At 45.9% G+C, this 22,297-nt stretch overlaps 1 protein-coding gene and 1 non-coding gene across 2 annotated transcripts in view; both read left to right on the top strand.

The window, feature by feature from the left end:
- Positions 1–22,297, top strand: part of PPP1R1B (protein phosphatase 1 regulatory inhibitor subunit 1B) — a 53,592-nt gene that overhangs the window by 19,981 nt on the left and 11,314 nt on the right. The window contains exons 4-5 of the mRNA XM_035135147.3: positions 5,206–5,281; positions 18,202–18,369. Of these exons, the coding sequence (XP_034991038.3) occupies positions 5,206–5,281; positions 18,202–18,369 (244 nt within the window). The remainder of the gene's footprint in view (positions 1–5,205; positions 5,282–18,201; positions 18,370–22,297) is intronic.
- Positions 10,930–11,003, top strand: TRNAT-CGU (transfer RNA threonine (anticodon CGU)). Its single transcript has one exon. It is a non-coding gene; the product is annotated as a tRNA-Thr (tRNA).

Here is a 22,297-nt window from a genome sequence, read left to right as displayed (position 1 = left end):
TAATAATGCAGATCTTATTTATTTATTTATTTTTAGTTCCATTTAAGAAGCCCTGTCTAACGCCATAAACACCCTCCCTTCTCTGTGAACTGGAGTTCAGGGAGGAAGTGGGGCCAGTGAAATGACCTGCTTCAGGCAGCACCAGGGAAGGGGGAAAAGTGTGGGCGGGGGAAATAGATGAAGGCAAGATTTGGGGTCTAAATGATGCAGCAAGGAGACGTTTCAGGGGAGGAGACTTTCCCGAGGGCTCTGCTTTGGGTCTCACCATGCCTTGGGCCAGCACTGGTGAGAAGGACAAAAGCAGGTTCTCTTTTTCAAGAGAAGTACTGTACACTTCCTGCCACTTCTGAGGATCATTCGTGGGACTGTTTCAGCAATAACCCTGCTCCTGCTTTTCCCAGAATGCCTCTGTCCACACCACCCCTTTCTTTTCGCTAAGGTAAACAGGTGTCCTCACTATCCTCTAAGTATTGCCGATGTGGGTCAACTGCCCTGTGCCAGATGTTCCTCCTCGACTGTGGCAACACGTAGACCAGGCACCCCCAAACTTTGGCCCTCCAGATGTTTTGGACTACAATTCCCATCATCCCTGGCCACTGGTCCTGTTAGCTAGGGATCGTGGGAGTTGTGTGCCCAAAACATCTGGAGGGCCGCAGTTTGGGGATGCCTGACGTAGACCAATGAATGATAAAGGCATAAATTCATAAATTCATGAAGCATAATAACAAAGCATGATGCAAAACCAGAATGTATTATTTAGAATAAGGTTCCTGACATCATAATCTCTACAAACAAAGTGAGTACTTTTGTTGTTGTTTAGTCGTTTAGTCATGTCTGACCCTTTGTGACCCCATGGACCATAGCACGCCAGGCACTCCTGTCTTGCACTGCCTCCCGCAGTTTGGTCAAACTCATGTTCATAGCTTCGAGAACACTGTCCAACCATCTCATCCTCTGTTGTCCCATTCTCCTAGTGCCCTCAATCTTTCCCAACATCAGGGTCTTTTCCAGGGAGTCTTCTCTTCTCATGAGGTGGCCAAAGTATTGGAGCCTCAGCTTCACGATCTGTCCTTCCAGTGAGTGCTCAGGGCTGATTTCCTTCAGAATGGATAGGTTTGATCTTCTTGCAGTCCATGGGACTCTCAAGAGTCTCCTCCAGCACCATAATTCAAAAGCATCGATTCTTTGGCGATCAGCCTTCTTTATGGTCCAGCTCTCACTTCCATACATCACTACTGGGAAAACCATAGCTTTAACTATACGGACCTTTGTCGGCAAGGTGATGTCTCTGCTTTTTAAGATGCTGTCTAGGTTTGTTTATAGCGAGTACTATAGTCTCTTAATAGTAACTGAAATAATGTTCATCTGGCAACACACTCTTTGAAATGCCTGTCAATGCCTGTCGATACACGTGAACTGGTGCTAAGGTGATTGTAGACAGTGATCCGGATAATAACACTGTTTTGACTTAATCTTCCTCAGCGTTGACTACAAAAAAAAATAATAATGTCAGGGACGAGAACCCGCATGAACAGGAGTCCTGATGACCAAAATCATTTACAAAACATACATGATAAAATTGAATAAATTCCATTAAATTAAACAAATGCATACCTCAGCATTGAACAAAGTGGACTTCTAAGGAGCAGTGGTCATAATAAGCCTATGTAACCACTGCTACCTGTACTAGGAAACCCAAGGTCTAATAAACCCAATCCTGAACCCAGGTGACTCTCATTCTAATCATGGAAACAAACAACATTTAAAGATACAGGACAACTGCAATAATGATGAAATAAAACAATTACGATCCAACTCAAAATTTAACCCTTCTAGATAGAGTGTTCCTCCTTGGGCATTCCCCCCACCTCCAATAAAACTCTTTACTGTTTAAAAAAAAGCTTTACTTTTGTTGTTGCTGCTGCTGCTGCTGTTCACAGCCACTGTTCCCTCCATCTGCTGCTGCATTTATTAATTTCTGGTAACGTTTATTTCACTACTTATCATTACATTTATATCCCATTTCCCCCTCAAGGGAAGCTCTTTGGTGTGGCACATGGTTCTTCCTCCTTCCCCATTTTATCGTCAAAACAACCCTGTGAGGTAGGTTAGGCCAGTGTTTCCCAACCTTGTGCCTCCAGATGTTTTGGGACTACAACTCCCATCATCCCTAGCTAGCAAGACCAGTGGTCAGGAATGATGGGAATTGTAGTCCAAAAACAACTGGAGGCACAAGGTTGGGAAACACTGGGCTAGGCAACTGGGCCAAGGTCAGCCAGGTAGCTTCATGGGTTGAGTGGGGATTTGAACAATGATCTCCCAGGTTCTAGTCTGACGCGCTAACCATTACACCTCATAGGCTCTCAGGGGTGCTGACTTAAATAAAATATTGGGGTAGACCGGGTAATAACCTGCTCTGCATAATGGATCACAAGATCACATAATCAATGCACATCATTTGAATGGCAAGACCCATCAACTTTTGGGGGGTCCAGCCCCTTAAAATATTTTATTTAGGGTGTGAAGGGACCTCGGCTCCTAGGAGTTGGCTCCTATGAAGGCTCTCTGTCAAAGTGTTTTTTTAAAAAAAATACTTATTAAGTTTCCATTTTATAACATATAAACACAATCTTTGTTTTTTCACAAAGTTCATGAGCTCAAAGGAGCTCAAAGTGATGTGAAAAAACAAATTCAAAGTGTGTTTTTAAAGGCTTTCTTCTCCCATCACCACATGATCCCAGCTGATCAGGGATAATGTTGTGAATGTGAATGTGATCATAGCACCATTGTGTGCTGCATTGCCCTCTTTCGTGGCACGAGCGGAAAGTAAATCCATCCCCACTGCCGAGGCATCATGTTCAACATGCTCTTCCTTGACATACGGCGGCGTTACAGTGAAACCATCACAGGCAATGTGTAGGCCTGGTTGTCCTGGCAACAAGGATCCCAACACATTCTGACAAACCTTTTTGCATGCCCTCTTTTCTCTCCGCCACCCCTATCCCGCACAAAAGGTGGGGCATTTGTGTATTAAAAGCACTGCCTGCCTCCTTTTGGCTCAACGCCGCTTTCCAAATCAGTTGCGATTTTGCCTCTCGTGCACAGCGCAGAGGCAAGGTCCTTCAGGCAAGGTTTTGAGGTTGCCGAGAACAACATCACAGCCAAAACAAGCATCGCTAAACAAAGGGAAAACATATTTAAGGACAACCGAATGTAATTCCAGACACTGCAAAGGAAACTTAAAAATAGCAACTCTCCCCTCTCCCTTTGTTTTATTGAGACACCCTGAACAAGCTACAGGTGGGGACAGGATGCTCCTGGCCCTATAAAAATTCTCTTGGGGAGTCTTGGTGGTGTGTTTTGCTTACACTCATCTGACCAGTTACCATATTTGGCATTGGGAAGGAAAGTTCACCAGTGTCAGATCAAAAGACACCTCTATGTCTTTCCAAACAGGAAGCCATGTTATTGGCCAATGGGGACTGAGATTCCCATTCCTTGGAACGAAAGGGGATGCCTCAGTCCTTGCTGGAAAGCAGAATAGCCAGCGTAGGAGGTGAATTTTCTAGGAGGCATGTGGCTCAGCGCAAGAGATTGGGCAAGAGATGATCACAGAGACCCCTTGTAAGGCGCCCATAACTAGGGACTGAAAGATCGGTCAGTTTCAGTTCTCTCGTCTGCCTGTCTTAAATCCAGTTCTCCAGGTTTCTGGAGCAATTTGTTTTGTTGCCACAAAATTCGGACAAGTGCCAGTTTTGAAGGATAGCTGAGTTTTGGCTCTCGTGTTGTTTCAGTTTGATATACGTGTCCTTAACTGCGAACTGAATCGAGTTTCCTATTTCTCCCAGTGACATGGCAGTAAACACTTACGCAGAGCTTTCAGCGCATAGCAACATAGAACGTTAAACGTTAAGTGCATCATGGATATTAAATTATAGGAATTAGGGGGTCCTTCCAGACAGGTGTGCATTGTGGGCTGACAAGTGCTCCTCGCGCATGCAACTTTTTGGCAGAGCCCACGCAACCTCGTTGGCATCAAAATGCCAGCCCCTGTTCCCCCTGCAATAATAATAACAACAATACTTCGAATTTTCCCATTCTAGGGTAAAACATCTGGTGGTGCTCTCCAGAAGTTGTTCGACTACAACTCCCATCATCCCTGACCATTAACCTTGCTGGCTGGAGGCTGGTGGGCATTGTAGTCCAACAACATATGGAGGGCACTATGCTGCCTATCCTAGCCTAGACCCGTTTTTGTAATATTTAGAAAACAAGCATTTAGAAAAAACCTTGCAAGCAGTTGGCACCCCCTTAGAAGCGCCTTTCTCCCTTCTTACTCTTCTTAGATTAAGACTGCTAAATTATCGAAAAACATGGTGCACTTTCCCTGCATCTGAATTATCATTACAGTTACCTGCAGTTGTACGCAGATTTAACTGATGAGCTCATCATCACAGTTAATTGACTGCAGTTTCTTTAATTGGGTTATAAATGGCATTTATTTGTGTGCCCCCCCCACAGGAGGTCTGGAGTGTAGCAACACGAGAACAGGCCTTTCCTGTGGTGGCTCCCAGTTTGTTGAATGCTCTCCCCAGGGAGGGTCACCTGGCTTCTTCATTGCATATCTTCAGGCGCTCAGCAAAAACATTTCTCTTCAACCAGCCCTTCAGCTGTTAATCAATTTATGGCATTTGTGTGTGTGATTTACTATTATTATATAATGTATCTTGTGTTTTATGCCGTAAACCAGGCATCCCCAAACTTCGGCCCTCCAGATGTTTTGGACTACAGTTCCCATCTTCCCCGACCACTGGTCCTGTTAGCTAGGGACCATGGGAGTTGTAGGCCAAAACATCTGGAGGGCCGCAGTTTGGGGATGCCTGCCGTAAACTGTCTTGTGGTCTCTTGATGAAAGGAAGTATATAAATTTAATTAATTGTGCTAGCCGTGTTTAAAACCCACAAGTTTCAGAAGCCCTTTCCAATGTCAAAGAGTTGGGGAGCAGCTGCTGAAAACAAAATAAGAAATGCCAATCCAAGCACTCAGAACCCTGGATCAAAGCCAATGTTTTAATTTAACAAGTGTTTATATGTTGATTAGTTAAAAATTAAAATATCATGCATCGTCACATTTCCTTTTTTCTTTTTTTTGAAATCTTTGGAGAGTTGTGCGTTTGACCTGATGACTCTTGTTTTCTTTTCCCAGAGAGCTTTGGGTGAAGGCTACCACCTTAAAAACAAAAGGAATGCCCCATGTGTCTACACCCCACCTTCTCTTAAAGGTAAGGTAGCTTTGAATTGTTTGTGACTTGCAGTTTTAAGTGTTAATGCAAAAGGGCTTCCTTCTGTCTGTCCTGAATCGCCCACCATTTGACATCATCATCATAAATGGGTTTCCCCAGCCACTCTGGGTGGCTTCCAACAGAATGTTAAAATACAACAATCTATTAAACATTAAAAGCTTCCCTAAACAGGGCTGCCTTCAGATGTCTTCTAAAAGTCTAGTAGTTGTTTTTCTCTTTGACATCTGGTGGGAGGGCGTTCGACAGGTAGGGTTGCTAGACTCTATAGAGGACAGGACTTCTGTGCCTTTAATTGCCCTGCTCTCTTTTGAGTCTGGAAACCTTAAAGAGAAACCAGCAGATCCTTTGCTTGGAAATTAAACAAAGGGTCTGCTGGTTTCTCTTTAAGGTTTCCAGACTCAAAAGAGAGCAGGGCAATTAAAGGCACAGAAGTCCTGTCCTCTATTGAGTCTGGCAACCCTATCCACAGGGCGGGGGGTTGCCACTACCAAGAAGGCCCTCTGCCTGGTTTCCTGTAACTTGGCTTCTCGCAGTGAGGGAACTGCCAGAAGGCCCTCTGGGCTGGATCTCTGTGTCCGGGCAGAACGATGGGGGTGGAGATGCTCCTTCAGGTATGGATGCATCTGCACACATGCACACAAAGTTCTGGAATTTAACTTTTAACACCTTTTAACTGTGTGTGTGTGTGTGTGTGTGTGTGTGTGAGAGAGAGAGAGAGAGAGAGAGAGAGAGAGAGAGAGAGAGAGAGAGAGAGAGAGTCCACTTGCGACTTCAGTCCATACATAATTCCCCAGAAAAACATTGACTGCAATAAAACTCCCTTGCTGCTACCCCCCTGTCATCCCCCCCATCCCCCAGGCTGCCAGGGAACTTGCAGTTCTAAGGAAACAGACTCCGCACGCACTTGATTTAGATATGTGAGGTGCCCCCTCTCTTCCCACCCTATGCTTTTATTTTTATATTTTTTCATAAAGAGTTGACAACTCCATCTGCTCGGAAAGCTAACCATTCCACAGCAGCGAAGGTGACCTTGGGCACACAGAAAGAAGGGCTGGGGAGGGAAGGAATATGTGTGGGTGAGTGGGTGGGTGGGTGGGTGGGTTATGCATGAACCAAACTTTGCATTACCTTGCGCCGACTTTCTTCGTTTCGGATGAACAGAACCAAGATGCCAGGGAGATGGGGTGACTCATAGCAGTGTGTGTATTTGAGTACAGTATATAAAACGGGGTGGGTGGGGGAATCTGATCTGGTCAGCAAGCCAGAACCTTATTCTCCCCTACCCCTTGACAGGTGGGCAGGGTCACTCACCTGTCAGTCACCTGATGATGTCACAATGGCATCAGGCGATATCAAAGCTCTATGCAGTGCTTTGAAGTGCTGCTTATCAACAGGCTTGAAGCTGCAAGAGGGATGACTCCAAGCATGAATTTTGCAGGATTGAGTTCCCCCATGGAGAACTCAGCCCCGGAGCTGATGCAGCAGACTTTTAAGTCACCCATCAGCTGTTGGGTGGTGACTTCAGGACTACTTTCTGCAGGGATCAGCTGCTCAATCGAGTTCCCCATGTGGAGCTTGGTTGTACAGCCTGCCCTACACCTGGCAGACCAAAAACAGCCTCGCAGACCAAACTGGGACCCGTATAAGGACAAATCTAGCCTCCAGGTTGGAGATTCCTCACCATGGTCCCCCCATGTTGATGAGCATTGCTATTCAAATGGTGTGCCTGCACTGCGTCTTGTGATCAGTTATGCTGCATGGGGCTTACTGCCCCCCCATATTTTATTCAAATTCACCCCCCTGTTATGAACTATGCTTCTCTGCATTCCTCCTTAAGCCATGCAGCTTTTAAATGCTCCAGCCAGAAACATATAAAAGTTCAGTTTCTTTCCAAAAGGTCACAATTTAAGGACAATCTGTTCCAAGTGAGGTTCATCTTGGAAGTGGAAGAGGGTTAAATGACCTGCTCCCCTACCAATTTCTCAGTGGCAGTGTGCCCTGCTGTATGGAGGACAGTCCTCTGTTTGAAGGACTCGCAGAGGATGTCCTTTCAAAGTCCATTTTGGATTTAAAAAACCCTCAGAAGCATGAGCAGGGGGGGGGTGTCTTGAATTTGCCCATAAGCAGCTAGCACCTGAGCAGCAGCCCGAGCAGGTACGCAGATCACCTGGCCTCAGGTTCCTCACCATTAGTGAGATAGCTCAGTTGATTAGAGCATGGTGTTGACAACGCCAAGGTTGCAGGTTCGATCCCCGTATGGAATAGCTGCATATTCCTACATTGCTGGGGGGTTGGACTAGATGATCCTCAGGGTCCCTTCCAACTCTATGATTCCATGATGTTTTCTCTTTCTTTATAAACAAGAGTAATCATTTCTTCATTTGCATTTATGCACATAAATCAACATGTGCCAGTTTTATGCAAATCTCCCTCTTTCTTTATGTGTGATGCATTCTCACTTTTTAAGCAACGCATGATCAGCTTCTTCCCGCAAACAAATATCTAGATATGAAAATGTTGGGAACTCGGAACTGTATGCGATTAACAACACGTGAAATCTGAGCCAGAGAGTCCTCAATTTGAGATTAATTCATAACGCTGGCCTGGATCCCTTTAAGCTTCATTTCAAATGCCTTAAGTCAGATATACCCCAAACACTATCAGGCTCCTTTGGGGTAGATGTTGGTATCAAGAAAAGGCCACAGATAATTAATGGCAAATTACCACAGTCAGGTTTGTCCTCCACAAAAGATTACTCTCCAAGGGTCCCTATTTTCCAGGGACAGTCCTGGATTTTTAAAAGCCACCATAGCTGCCAAGTTTTCCCTTTTCTTGCGAGGAAGCCTATTCAGCATAAGGGAAAATCCCTTTAAAAAAGGGATAACTTGGCAGCTATGAAAGCCACCCTGGTTTCTGATTTGGTCCTAGAATGTCCCACTTTTCCTTAGGACGTCCCTATTTTCATCAAAGAAATGTTGGCTGATGTGCATTTTAAACATACCAGAAATAAGTTTATAATCAATGTGAGATGCAAAAGTAAATGACCCTTCCTGGTCATCAATGATACTTCCATTATATGTTTTCAACTGTAGGCTGAATTAATCAGAAGCTTTCTTGGCCTATTAATCATAGCTGCCAAGTTTTCCCTTTTCTCACGAGGAAGCCTATTCAGCATAATGGAATTTCCCTTAAAAAAAGGGAGAACTTGGCAGCTATGCTATTAATCACCCAAGCCCCTTGGTGATTTCCTCAAGGAAATATCCACGTTGAAATCATTGCATAAAGTCTCCCTCACTAGAGCACATTCTGGCATTGTTTAGAAACCTCCCACCCAAGTAGAGATCTGAAGGCTGAAGGTAAAACTTGAGTTTGACTTGAGTAATCCTTGGCTCCCTTGGGAAGGAAACAAACACAGGCCTTCCCCTTTGAATGGGAGAACCAAAGAACTCTGGTTTGCAGCTACATTTAACAGCCATGCAATGAAATCAGAGTCTGTTGAAACTAACATCCAGGTCTCTTTGCTGCTGCCTTCCAAAATACAACATTGACACAAACAACTGACGAGGATCGCAGATGCTCATAGCTGCCAAGTTATCCCTTTTTTTCAGGGATTTTCCATTATGCTGAATAGGCTTCCTCGCGAGAAAAGGGAAAACTTGGCAGCTATGCAGATGCTGGTTTCTTGAAAGCGCAATACCTGAAATTTCTGGAGGTATTCCAAACACTTCTTATTACCTACTTTACACAGAGAAAGAGAGACACACACATACACATTATGCGTCAGTTTGTCACTGCAGTTCCTTCCAAGCTCTGGGAGCCAGACTCAATTATAAATTATGTTTAAACTCGCTGTCGGTCACGTTAGGAAAACATGTTATTGGCGTCATAGTTAAGCCAAGTGTTGGTCCCTGAGCATACATTAACATCACAGTCTCCTGGGCCATTTATCCCTGGCATACTAAAATTGTGCACACAAATGCCAGTGGCCCAGTTCATATGTGATTCTGAGCACATGGAACAGCATACAGGTAAGGTTTTTCCAAAACATGCCCCACATTGTGCTTAAACTGAGCCTCGTACCCCTAACACCTTGTACTTCTGACTGTGCATTCCCCAATGCTGCTGATATCCATGCAGTAGGAGGTTACCACTGACTTTTAGTTCTCATGGTGTCAACTTTCAACAGACAGTCCTTACTCATCCCTTCACAAAATCAAGCTCTTTCTTTTTCGCTTTGACACATCACCTGGTAGAAATGAAAGGCAGCCAGTCGAAGCGTGGATGTGTGCACACACGCAGAGCTTTCGATCCAGTCGTTTGCATTTTCCAGTTTTAGCACAAATTTCAGCAGCAGGAACATCCACTCTTCCCCACCCCCTGAGTGACAAGTGGCACTAACTTCCCAAACGGAGGTTGGAAGCGCCAAGGCAGTTGGAGGCCAATGTGTTTGACAACAAAGCCCTATTTAAAGACCTTCCCTTGTGCTGCGTCCTCTTCCCACAATCTGCTGTTTGTGTCGTGAGCGCTGCCAATAATCGGCAGCATTTCCTGCAGAACGCAGCCTGGAGAGGAGGGCATCCCAGGAGAAAGGAGCAGGATTCTCGACTCTCTCCAAGGCTCAAGGCCACTTTTGGGTGGTGATGGGGAGGGCAGGGAAGGAAGAACTTGTAACGAGGGCTGCGCCAGGAATTCTCTATCCAACTGTGGGTGTTTGAGAAAGGCGGATTAAAAGTGGGAAATGATGCAAAGAGGAAGAACTGAAATGAACATAGGAACAGGGAAATCAAAAGAGTTTTTCCTATATAGAAATTAGGCCGAGCAGAGTACACGAGAGTGCCCTAAAAATATGCAAGATGATTACTATATTATTAGCTAAGGTTATGATTGCGGGTGCCACCGGACTGTCAGTAATTTGCAGGCAGGATTCAAGAGTGTGATACAATGCTAGGTTTGCGCAATTGAAGTGGATGAAAGAGCTCTGGACCCCCTTCAAACGTCCTTTGTATTGTGCATTCATGGAGATTTCTGCTCTTGATAGTATCGGGGCAGTTGTACATCACCTCACCTTCAGTATTGTTTGTCCCTGCAGATGTTTTGGGTGAACATAGGCCTTTTGCTCCAATCGGGACAAGCCCAGTAGCTTTCTGCTGAAATCCTGCAACTTTTTTTTAATTAATATTAATATTAAATGTTCTGGGGGTGGGGGGTGGGGGTAGGAGAGGGAATGTCCTCTTTTCATTGCACTATGGCCCAGGAGTGCCCTTCCAGACCATAATAATGCAGGAATGCCATGGTGGCATTGCGTAGCAACTAAAAAAGCTGAATGATGTATGGCAGTCCAGTATAAATCCACCACCAATGCACTATTATTGCATCCAGGACTTGTGGCAAAATACTGTACATATGCAAAAGCAAATCCACTTTTTTAAAAAAGTGGTTGGTGGTTTTTTGTTTTGTTTTTTTGCCATGCAGAAGGATGACAAGGTGGGGTTTGAAAGGTGGGGTTTGAAACAATGACTAACAGGAAAACTTATAAAGACCCCACAAGCAAATCCAAATGAATTCTCGTTGTCATCCAGCCACCCTGAAAACAGATTAGATCAAATGTTCAATAATGACCGGCAAACCCCCACATAGCTCAGTTGGGTAGAGCATGAGGCTCGTAATCTCAGGGTCGTGGGTTCAAACCCCATTTTGGGCAAATGATCCCTGCATTGCAGGAGATTGGACCAGAGAACCCTCAAGGTCAACTCTATGGTAAATTCTGTGGAAGCAAATTGGGATGAATGCCAGACATCGTACTGTACATGCCTTTAAATCAGGGCAGGGAGCTGCAGCCCTGGGAAGGGCCTCTCTGGGAATTCTCCCCAGGAAGAGAAGCTCACTTTGTTTCGAGCCAGTGCAGTTTTTAGATAGGTGCCTGGGTCGTGTCATGGGTCGAAGGCGAACTCCCATCTCACAACAAGCAGTGGATTAATCTGTCGTAAACAGTTAGGCGAAGGAGTCACAGACTGGACTGATAGATCAAGCCAGAACTGGGGGGCTGGGGGCTGGAGATGAGCAGTCTTTGGAGTGCACATACCCCTGGTACTGGAAATGCGCTGCCTGTCAGAAGAATGTGAAAAACGGGCATGCTAGAATGGTTTTTGTGTGTGTGTGTGTGTGTGTGTCACATCCTTCCTGTTCTCCGACAGGGGAATGCTCACTGCCAGTTGCTCGCCCCCCACAAAGTGCTGCACTCATCCATTTCCCATCAGCCTTTGCTCTCATCATCACTCCCCCGCACCTATTGTTCGCACCTGTCTTTCTCTAATTCTCTTCTTCTCCCCCCCCCCCAAAAAAGCTATTTGATCTTCTTAGGGGGAGTTGGCACATTGCCTTCCCACACATACCTAAAGCTTTTACAGTACATTGTTTTGCGGCTGCTGCTTTTAAAGGGGCTCTTATCTCTCCTTCCCTCCCAGGGAGAACTGGGGTGTGGGGAATCTTAAGGCCATGGTGGAAGTAATGAGCTGTAGTCTTGCACACAACTAGGCTTGTCCGCTCTCCCTTGATTTGACAGGGATGTAAAAGACATAACGATGATGATGGGATAAAATGCAGGATGGTGGGGAGCTGGGGAGCTCACCCTAGGAACCAAACACAATCACCTAGCAGTACTGCTCCCTAATCCCAGCCTTTTTTAAAGTTAAAAGCAGCTGTGGGAGCCTGAATTAGATTGGAGGAACTGCTTAACCCTTTGCATTCCAGCCATTTCCCCCACTAAACAAAAACCCCTTCCTCCCCACGGTTGCTTTCCCGTTCACGTGGTGGGGAGGGGAAATGATATAGGCACCTGTCTTCCCCCACCCCACGGGCACAGGTGGAAATGCCTGCCGATTAGCTCAGTTGGTAGAGCATAAGACTCTTCATCCCAGGGCCATGGGTTCGAGCCCCACGTTGGGGGGGGGGAAGATTCCTGCATTTCAGGGGGTTAGACTAGGCAACTCTGGGGGGTCCCTTCCAACTCTACAATGCTACGATTCCATGAAAAGCGAAAGGTGACCAATGCAGAGAAAGAAAGAATTAAGCACCTCCCCTGCCTTGCTACTCCGTAGATCAGTGATGGCCAAACTTGGCTCTCCAGCTGTTTTGGGACTACAACTCCCATCATCCCTAGCTAACAGGGCCAGTGGTCAGGGATGATGGGAATTGTAATCCCGAAACAGGTGGAGGGCCAAGTTTGGCCCTCACTGCCGTAGATCAAACATGCTGCCAACCTCCCAAAGTATCGTATAGCCATATAGCATCTTGCTTGTCCTTAGCAGCATTCCTCCAGCTGTTGCTGACGGTGACCCAGGTCCCCTGGCTGGCTCTCCCTGCTGTGTTTACATCCCTGTCTTCCTTTGAGGTGTGGCATATATTATTCTCCCCATCAGGGCAAATACCCGGATGGCTGCCAAAATTAGGGCAGTCCCACCTGCTTCCCCAGGGCATGAATGACAGCATTATAAGTGGAATTTATGTCTTTTTGTGCATGGCACTCTCCAGAGTACAAGAGGAAAGGGCATGCTCCCATTTCTGCTTCCTCCACACCCAGCGCTTTTAATTTTTGAAGCCGCGTTCACACGGCATTAGCCACAATCTGTATCAATCCTGTAGTTTCTAGTGGGGTAGGAGAGAGCTGAAAAGAAATTCACATCTGGCAACCAATGCACCCCTTTGTTTTCAGATAGCACATGGGTGGACGAGTCTAAAAATCCCAGGACATAAATTTCCACGTCCCTCCATCAGCTATGGTGGCTCACTTACCAGAAGTAATTTATTTAGCGTTAACTTTGGAAGTGCATACTCGATTCTCACCAAACTAAGCCTCTGAATGTATATTTTGCTCTAGGTGGAGGCTTAAGGGTGCTTTTAGGCGAACTAAGATTCTCCATTCTTTATTTTAAGGCTTTGGGGGCAAATGCAAAAGAGGACAAGGCCTTTGCACCTCCCATAGCTGTGCAGAAGATGGAATTTCAGCCGCACAAGCAGACGTTGGTGAAATTCCCTCTTTTGCAAAACTGTTCCCTGTCGCATCTGGACACTCTGCTTTGCACGGGTATCTTTTCAAACTCATGTTGCCCTGGCTTCTATCTAGTCTTGGTCACCCCTGTCCTCAATAGCACAGTCATGTGGAGGAACACCCTTTCTGCAGATTTTGCAAAAGTCTGCTGTCAATGGAAGGATGTGGCCTTGTAATCTTAGCTCCATGCGCCCTTTGTCCCTAGCTAATGCAAACACAAGCAACTCCCTACAATGCATGAATCTGGGATGTCGACATGAGCCTTAACCTTACGTTCTGCCCCACAAGCAAGCTCCAGTTTCCCCTTCACAGAGCTACAATTCCCAGCACCCTTAACAAACTACACTTCCCAGAATTATTTGGGGGTAATTGTACCTTAAATGTGCTTTAAATTGGCTCCCAGTACGTTTCCGAGCACAGTTCAAAGTGTTGGTGCTGACCTGTAAAGAACTAAATGGCCTTGGTCCAGTATACCTGAAGGAGCGTCTCCACCCCCATCGTTCTGCCCGGACACTGAGGTCCGGTACCGAGGGCCTTCTGGCAGTTCCCTCGTTGTGAGAAGCCAAGTTGCAGGGAACCAGGCAGAGGGCCTTCTTGGTGGTGGCGCCCGCCCTGTGGAACGCCCTCCCATCAGATGTCAAAGAAAAAAACAGCTACCAGATTTTTAGAAGACATCTGAAGGCAGCCCTGTTTAGGGAGGCTTTTAATGTTTAATAGATTATTTTATTTTATTTTTCTGTTGTAAGCCGCCCAGAGTGGCTGGGGAAATATTATTATGCCCGACAACCTTTCTTCTCCTGCCTGCACCAGGGCTCCAGTTTTTGGCCAGATAAACATGTTTTTAAAACAAAAACACCCCCCCCCCCAGCAACCTCCATCAGGATGGCAGGTGGATTTCCACACTGTCAGGGTAAAAAAACTACTCGGCTAAACAACACCCCTGTCCCTTTCAGTCAAAGGATTGCTGAGAAGCGATATGATGGCCACCTTCAAATAGCTCAAGGGCTGTCACATGGAAGTTAGAGCAAGCTTGTTATTTCCTGCTCTGCAGGGTAGGATTCAAACCAATGGATTCAAGTTACTGTACAAGAAAGGAGATTCTGATTAAACATCAGGAAGAACTTTCTGGCAGTTCTGACAGCGGAACGGCCTCCCTTGGGAGGTCTTGCCAGAGTGGTGCATGCTCTAGTTATCTCCCGCTTGGACTACTGCAATGCGCTCTATGTGGGGCTACCTTTGAAGGTGACTCGGAAACTGCAATTAATCCATAATGCGGCATTAGACCACATAACACTGGTCCTGAAAGATCTTCATTGGCTCCCAGTACATTTCTGAGCACAATTCAAAGTGTTGGTGCTGACCTTTAAGGCCCTAACGGCCTCGGTCCTGTATACCTGAAGGAGCGTCTCCACCCCCATCATTCTGCCCGGACACTGAGGTACAACGCTGAGGGCCTTCTGGCGGTTCCCTCGCTGTGAGAAGTGAGGTTACAGCAAACCAGGCAGAGGGCCTTCTCAGTAGTGGCGCCTGCCCTGTGGAACGTCCTCCCAGCAGAAATCAAGACAATAAGCAACTATTTTACTTTTAAAAGACAACTGAAGGCGGCCCTGTTTAGGGAAGTTCTTAATGTTTGATGCTGATTTGTTTTTAATATTCAGTTGGAAGCCGCCCAGAGTGGCTGAGGAAACCCAGCCAGATGGCCGGGGTATAAATAATAAATTTTATTATTATTATTATTATTATTATTATTATTATTATTATTATTACTGTGGACTCTTCTTCATTGGAGGTTTTAAAGTTTTAAAGTAGAGGTTGGATGGCCACCTGCCATGTGGTTGGGATTCCTGCATTGCAGGGGGTTGGACTGGATGACCCTCAGGGTCCCTTCCAACTTTGCAATTCTATGATTTTATGATCTCACCATACAGAACACGTGGCCTGTGTGGCTGCTCAGGCTGCTGTCCAGCTGCTAACTGCAGATGGGCAACTTCAAGTCCCTCCTGCTCCCCGCCTTCCTAGGTTTTCAACCATACTGGGATCAGGCAGCCCTCCAAACAGAGGGCTGTCCTCTTTAAATTAGGACACATAGCCATCCTAAATGATGTGGTCTAATGTTTGACCTTTGGTAAACAAACAGCAGGGCTTGTGTAAAGGAACACAAAGGAAGGTGTGTCCACAAAGAGGGTACGAAGAGGAAAAAGTTGACACTACCAAATAAAAAGCCTCTTCTCAACAAGGAAAAGATTGTCTGTCTGTCTCTCCCTTGTGGCTATTTTTCTTCCCCAAACAAGGCGAATCACATTCCTCACTGAGGACTAGGTGCCTGCCAAGTTTATTGAACAAGGAACCCCCCCCCTTTGTGCAAACTTTTCTATAGAACTTTAAGCCAGTTCAGGTGGTGTGGGAAAATTCCCGCCCTACCCTGCATGCCTGTACTTTCTCAAAGAACTAATCTCTTCTTCTTTTTTAAATAAATGCACATCGATGTTCTTTTGATCCCATCAAAACCGAAGTTCCGTCTGTCAAATGTTAAGGTGCTCTTATTGTGGGCAGTGTTTCAAATTATCCCCTTCAGAGATTCTGTGATTGAAAAGGGGATAGGGTAAATAAATAAATAAATAACTTGCTGATCAGACTTTTCAGCTGCCATGGAATGTTTAGGGACATTCTGATTGCTGAGGGTGAAGGTGCCAGATATAGAATTATTTATAACACTGTGGTATCTCTGAGAAAAGTGAAAGGTCATTTTGGCTTGGGGGGGGGGGAACGTTGCAGTGGCCTGGGGCAGGGAACTGTGAGTGTTTCTGGCAGCAGGGGGAGAGACTGGATTATTAATGAGATTATGTCTTGCTTTGGGGTTTGTCAGTTTTAGCAGACCTGCAGATGTGCGAGCTGCAGCCGTGGTTTCTCTTGCTCCTCTTCCCACTCGGTCCCTTTACCCCATGCTCTCTGCTTCCCTCCAGCCAGATGAAGCAAACAAGCTTCTTCTGTGGCCCCCCAAAAGCTGGAGGGGAGTTTGGGCAATGGGACTCGGTAGGGAGTGGGGAGGAATGGGGCAACGTGGCAACGGCTTCTTGTGCAGTTCTGGATTTGCCAAAGAAACAGGCATGATCTTAGGCTTGTGCGACCTTAGACCCCACAGTCCTGGATTTACAGAAGCTGCCCCAGTTTCTGATTTGATCCTCGAATGTCCCGCTTTTCCTTAGGACGTCCCTATTTTCATCAGAGAAACGTTGGGGGGGGGGGGTATGGAGTTATGCAACCCCCTTTAGAATACATCTGAAGACAGCCCTGTATAGGAAAGTTGTTGTTTTTTTAAATGTTAAATGTTTTATTATGTTTTAATATATGTTGGAAGCCGTCCAGAGTGGCTGGGTATAAATAATAAAATTATTGTTATTATGGAATAGGGTGTCCCAATTTTCATCAGAGAAATGTTGGAGGGTATGAGCATGTCAGGGAGCAGGCTAGCTAGAACCTTCACCATGACATGAAGGGACATCATCATCACCATTATTATTATTATTATTATTATTATTATTATTATTAATTATTATTATTGGACCTCTCCACCTGTACTCTGTATTATTGGACCTCTCCACCCATGGACCTCTCCACCTGTACTCTGAAGTGGTACCACTCAGATTCAGGTTTCCCATCTCAGTGACGCCAAGGCAGATGGTTCTGTGAGGTCAACCGGGTGATACGTATTAGATTTCATACATTTATTTCGACCCACTGGCCTTTTAAAAAAATGTTAATTGTTTCCCTGCAGGCTGCTTTAATAAATTCTGGCGATTCATGCAAAATTTCTGCAGACATTTTAACTTCCTACTAGGGTGGGAACTTAACACATTGTTATTGGTTTTTTAAAGGAAATTCAGCACCAAGAAGAGAACAAGGACACCGATTTGCACATACCAATCCATACATAAAATATACCTTAAATAGAAAATGCATCTCACTGGGGTGGGAAAGACTGTGGCTAGGTACCTGCTGTGAGCCTGCTCAGTCTGTTTTTTCAGGTGCTCACTTTTGATAGGCTGCGGTATTTCAAGGCCTCCTTAAAGTGATAGCAGGAGAAGGTTGCTTTGAGTGGATGGAAATCTTTCAGAGTTGCTAAACACAGCAGGAGACCCGAGAGGCAAAGGGCAAGACAGGAGAGGAATAAAAAGAACATGCAGGGTTTGGAATCTGGGTGGCCTGAGTCTTGCCAGAGGAAGTTGTAGGGATCAAGAGGAAGGAAAGAGGATGATAACTGAGGACTAGGGTAAAGAGGTTGATGTGCCCAAAGGATCTCCCTCAGCTGCAGTTGTGAGTCTAATGTGGGGCTGCTTCAAGGTGGGAGTCAGGAGCAAGGCAGCAGTAATTCACAAGGTGTCAGTGAAGTTAAATTCATTATTCGAGGTTCTCCAGTTCCAAACTCCCATTTCTCTTTGAGTGCTCCTAAGCAAATCTCACGAGGGACGCGGGTGGCGCTGTGGTCTAAACCACAGAGCCTAGGGCTTGCCGATCAGAAGGTCGGTGGTTCAAATCCCTGCGACGGGGTGAGCTCCTGTTGCTCGGTCCCAGCTCCTGCCAACCTAGCAGTTTGAAAGCACATCAAAGTGCAAGTAGATAAATAGGTACCACTCCGGCGGGAAGGTAAATGGCGTTTCCGTGTGCTGCTCTGGTTCGCCAGAAGCAGCTTAGTCATGCTGGCCACATGACCCGGAAGCTGTACACCGGCTCCCTCGGCCAATAAAGCAAGATGAGCGCCCCAACCCCAGAGTTGTCCGCAACTGGACCTAACAGTCAGGGGTCCCTTTATCTTTAAGCAAATCTCACCTGCCAAACTTTCAATCCCTGACAGCTGTGCAGCGCCTAGCGCAAAGCCATTTGGAATCCAACAGTTCCTGGATGGATGACGACTACCCTGAGGATGTTGAGGAGGACGAGGAAGATGAGGAGGAGGAAGAGGAAGAAGCTCAGGATTCAGATGACACCGTGAGGGAGATGCCTGGCTTTTGCAAGCCCGGGGGTAAGCAATGACAATAGTAAGCAGACACACAAGAGGTGGGGGAGGGAGACTGTGGTGCCAGCAGGGGGCAGCAGAGAATGCCCATCTTGAGCTTGGCATGGCTGGGCCTGGCAGCTTCTAGGCAGCTCCTACAGCGGATGAGCCACATGTCTATTTGTTTTGAAGCCATTGTGTTGGTTTAGTAACGGCACCATCTTAACACCCGTCGTTGCATTTGCCCTCTTTGGTCAGTATGGTATGAATGGATAGGGAAGGGAAGGAAAAGGAGAAAGGAATAAGAAAACACATTACACTGTAGGAGCCCACATCAAAAACGGGGGGGGGGGGTAGTGCAGGAGTATTTTCTGGGAAACTGCAGGAAATTGCTTTGCACTGCCTTGAGTCTAAAGCACCATAGCAAAGCAAAGGAAAGTTTAATCATTCATCCAAAACCACAACAGAGAAAAGGATATGCCTAGTTTATGTTACATAGGGGGGGAAATATAAACAACCCTTCGGACTGAAGGCCCATCTAGCTAGTCCAACATCCTGTTTCGAGCCACATGTTTCCAGGAAGCCCGCAAGTGGAGTATGGAAGGGCCAGCTTAATAACAAATCGTTTTCCAAGCCTAAAATAGATTGATACTTCCCCACTCTCTGCCTGCACTGCTACTGGCAACAGGAAGCAGCCCAGCTTTCATTTGCAACAAATACGGATTTGAATGCTGCTGCGATACAGAGAGGGATGAGCTGACCACTCCGGCTTCCATGTTTTCCTCTTTTCTTCTCTTCTCTTCTCTTCTCTTCTCTTCTCTTCTCTTCTCTTCTCTCCTCTCTTCTCTTCTCTTCTCTTCTCTTCTCTTCTCTTCTCTTCTCTTCTCTCTAGCAAACTTCTTGCCCTCGTGGTTGCAGCAGGAGAGCCCACTCCCCAATATATAGGGAGAATCTACTGGAAGCTCAAATTTACGTTGCTCCATCTCCCCAGAATCCAGTCCTGCTCCTACTGTCTATTTGTAATCCAAGTCATCCTAACCGCCTAGCCTTATGGGTGCAAAGGTGGACCCATCCCCTGTGACTTCGCCTCCCGCCCGCTCCTTGCCAAGCATTTCCCAGTTTGTTAAAACCTAAATTTTGCACGCAGAATTAAATATGCAAAGATAACCAGCGCAGACCTGAAAATATACATCGTCCCCAATACATCTGAGGTTAGTCATCGCAGTCCCCCATGCAACCGGGGGAATGAATTAGACATGACTCACTTGGGTTCCGCTGCTCAGCCATGAGTCACTTACCTGGATCAAGGCCCTCATCTGCAAAGTGAATTTGAAATTCATCATTTGGGTTTCTTCGAACCAAAACTTGGCTTTTTGTGGAACTCGGCTGCATGCATGCTGCCTGCCTCTTCTAAATCCTACCCTCCAGTCTTTCTTCACGAAATGCATCGTTCTTCCATTCATTGCCAAATCATTTAGCGCTTGCCTTCACTGTTGGTTGCTCTTAAAAGGATAGGATATATTCATCGGGGGCAGGTCTAGTAGCCATGACAAGCCAAATGGAACCTCCACAATTCAAAGCAGTATACCTCTGCAGGTTGTTGGGGGGAAATAGCAAGTGATGGCCCCAGCCGCTCAGTTGCCTACTTTTGACTTCTCAGGGACATCTGACTATCGGCTGCTGCAGATACGCCATGTCTAATGCAGTGAAGCAGCTATGTTCTTAACCAGAAACACCGGAGTCTTGTGTCACCTTAAAGACTAATGCATTTATTGTGGCATTTGCTCAAAGGCTTGTGCCATATTGAATTCAGCAGCCTTCGGGGCTATTTTTTCGGAGGGGGGGGGGAGGTTGCTGCAACAGTCTAAACACAGCCGGTCCCCTTGGAAGTTCTTAATCAAGAAACTGGCTTCTGCCATCATAATGGCACTGCTATTAAAAGTTTTGCAAGTTTTGGCAACCCCTATAATTTTGCTATTGTTTCAGACATGTCTTTTCACTCCATGTAAAAGAATCAAAAATCAAATTATAACTCTCCGTTTTGGCATCCTGAGTCTTGTTTGAATGATAGAATTCCTTCCCCTACTTCTCCCCATTTCCGCCCCCGCCCAAAAAACTTAAAATGCATTTGCTTCAGCCTGAGGTGATAGCTCAAAGGGTGCTCTGGAGAAGAGGGAGGGGCTGGTTCTCCAGGTCAAGTCGTTCTCAAGCAGGTGGGCTGTTTCCATGGCAAAGCTCTTCTATTTAAAGGGCTTTCTCCTGCTGTTCACCATGTATCCCACTCGCTGGGGGGTTCGCTGCATGTACTGAATACATTTCCCTTCATTTAGCACCTCTGCTGCCAGGGAGAAACCTGTAAATGGTTTCTCTCCCCCCCCAACTCACTCACTCTCTCTCTCTCTCTCTCTCTCTCTCTCTCTCCCTCCCTCCCTCCCTCCCTCCCTTCTCTCTCTCTCTCACACACAAGCTCCTTACCCCCAGTACGGGGAGAAGCTGCTAGTCTCCTAGGAAACCATCTTCCTCAGCAGGAAAGAGCTGTGAGATGGGAGAGGTGGCATCTATACAAGGCATCTTTCTCTCTCCCGCCTCCAGCCCCTTCTGTCCACATATTCACTCCCTCTTGCTATATCAGAGCAAAAGGTCTGGAGTTTGGGGAGGGTGGTTGCTAGGTGTCCGGCAGTTTTTTAAAAAGCAGGCTTCTGTGGGTTTCAGATCGTCTCGAAATCGTGGCCACATGGAGCCTCTTTCAAACTGCGGAGGGAGGGCAAGGGGGAGGCAGAGAGGAGGACGGTGCCAAATTGATACAGTACGTGGATGTGGCTGGGGTTCATAAGATCCTAGCGGGAGCTTTGTGATTACACGCTGATTCTCAGGCTGTGTGTACACACACACACACACACACACACACACACACACACACAAACACAAACACACGCACACTTACTCTGTGTCTAGTGGGCTCCCATCCCAAGTTTGGGAAACTGGTGTACATACAACATTAGCCACAATTCATGATTCCTGCAACATCTTGTGAAATACTGTGTGTGTGTGTGTGTGTGTGTGTCCCCCAAAACCAGCTGCAACTAGGGTTGCCAGACTCAATAGAGGACAGGACGTCTGTGCCTTTAATTGCCCTGCTCTCTTTAGAGTCTGGAAACCTTAAAGAGAAACCAGCAGACCCTTTGCTTGGAAATTAAACAAAGGGTCTGCTGGTTTCTCTTTAAGGTTTCCAGACTCAAAAGAGAGCAGGGCAATTAAAGGCACAGAAGTCCTGTCCTCTATGAGTCTGGCAACCCTAGCTGCAACCTGAATAAAGGGGAAAAGAATCACCTAACCATGTTCTGTGCCAGTGATGAGTTGACAGCGTCAGTCTGGGCAACCCCAGGGACTGGAAACTTGGTTTCTTTTTTCTTTTCTTTTCAAAATGCTGCCGCACAATTATCTTTTCGTGTAGCGCCAGCAGTTAACATGTTAAATTGGTGAAAAATCATTACTACTGGCATCTGTTAAGCATCGGAAATTTCGTATGGGCTTTTTGTGCAGAAAAAGAAAGCAAACTTGTAATATCTGGATTTGAAGATTGAAAAAATGCTGGTTTATAGATGATAGAATGGTTGGATTTTAAGGAATGGATATTAGTAGCTGCAGGACAGAAACCTACAAGTCCTTTGACTCTTTTCTGCCTTTCTCTAGTTTAATAATAATAATAATAATAATAATAATAATAATAATAATAATAATAAATTTATTATTTATACCCCACCCATCTGGCTGGGTTACCCCAGCCACTCTGGGCGGCTTCCAACAGAAAAATAAAATACAATCTATTAAACATTAAAAGCCTCCCTAAACAGTTTTCATTTATTTCCCTTTTCTCTCCCTTTCTCTCTCTCTTTTTTTAGTTCTCTCCTGTTCTTGTCTTTTCTTCTTTCTGACTTTGTTCTTTTTTAGACTA

The sequence above is a fragment of the Zootoca vivipara genome, chromosome 12, assembly GCF_965207765.1.
Source record: "Zootoca vivipara chromosome 12, rZooViv2.hap1.1, whole genome shotgun sequence".
Taxonomy (NCBI): domain Eukaryota; kingdom Metazoa; phylum Chordata; class Lepidosauria; order Squamata; family Lacertidae; genus Zootoca; species Zootoca vivipara.
Note: the sequence above shows the minus strand (reverse complement) of the source record. Positions and strands in the feature narration are given on the sequence as shown.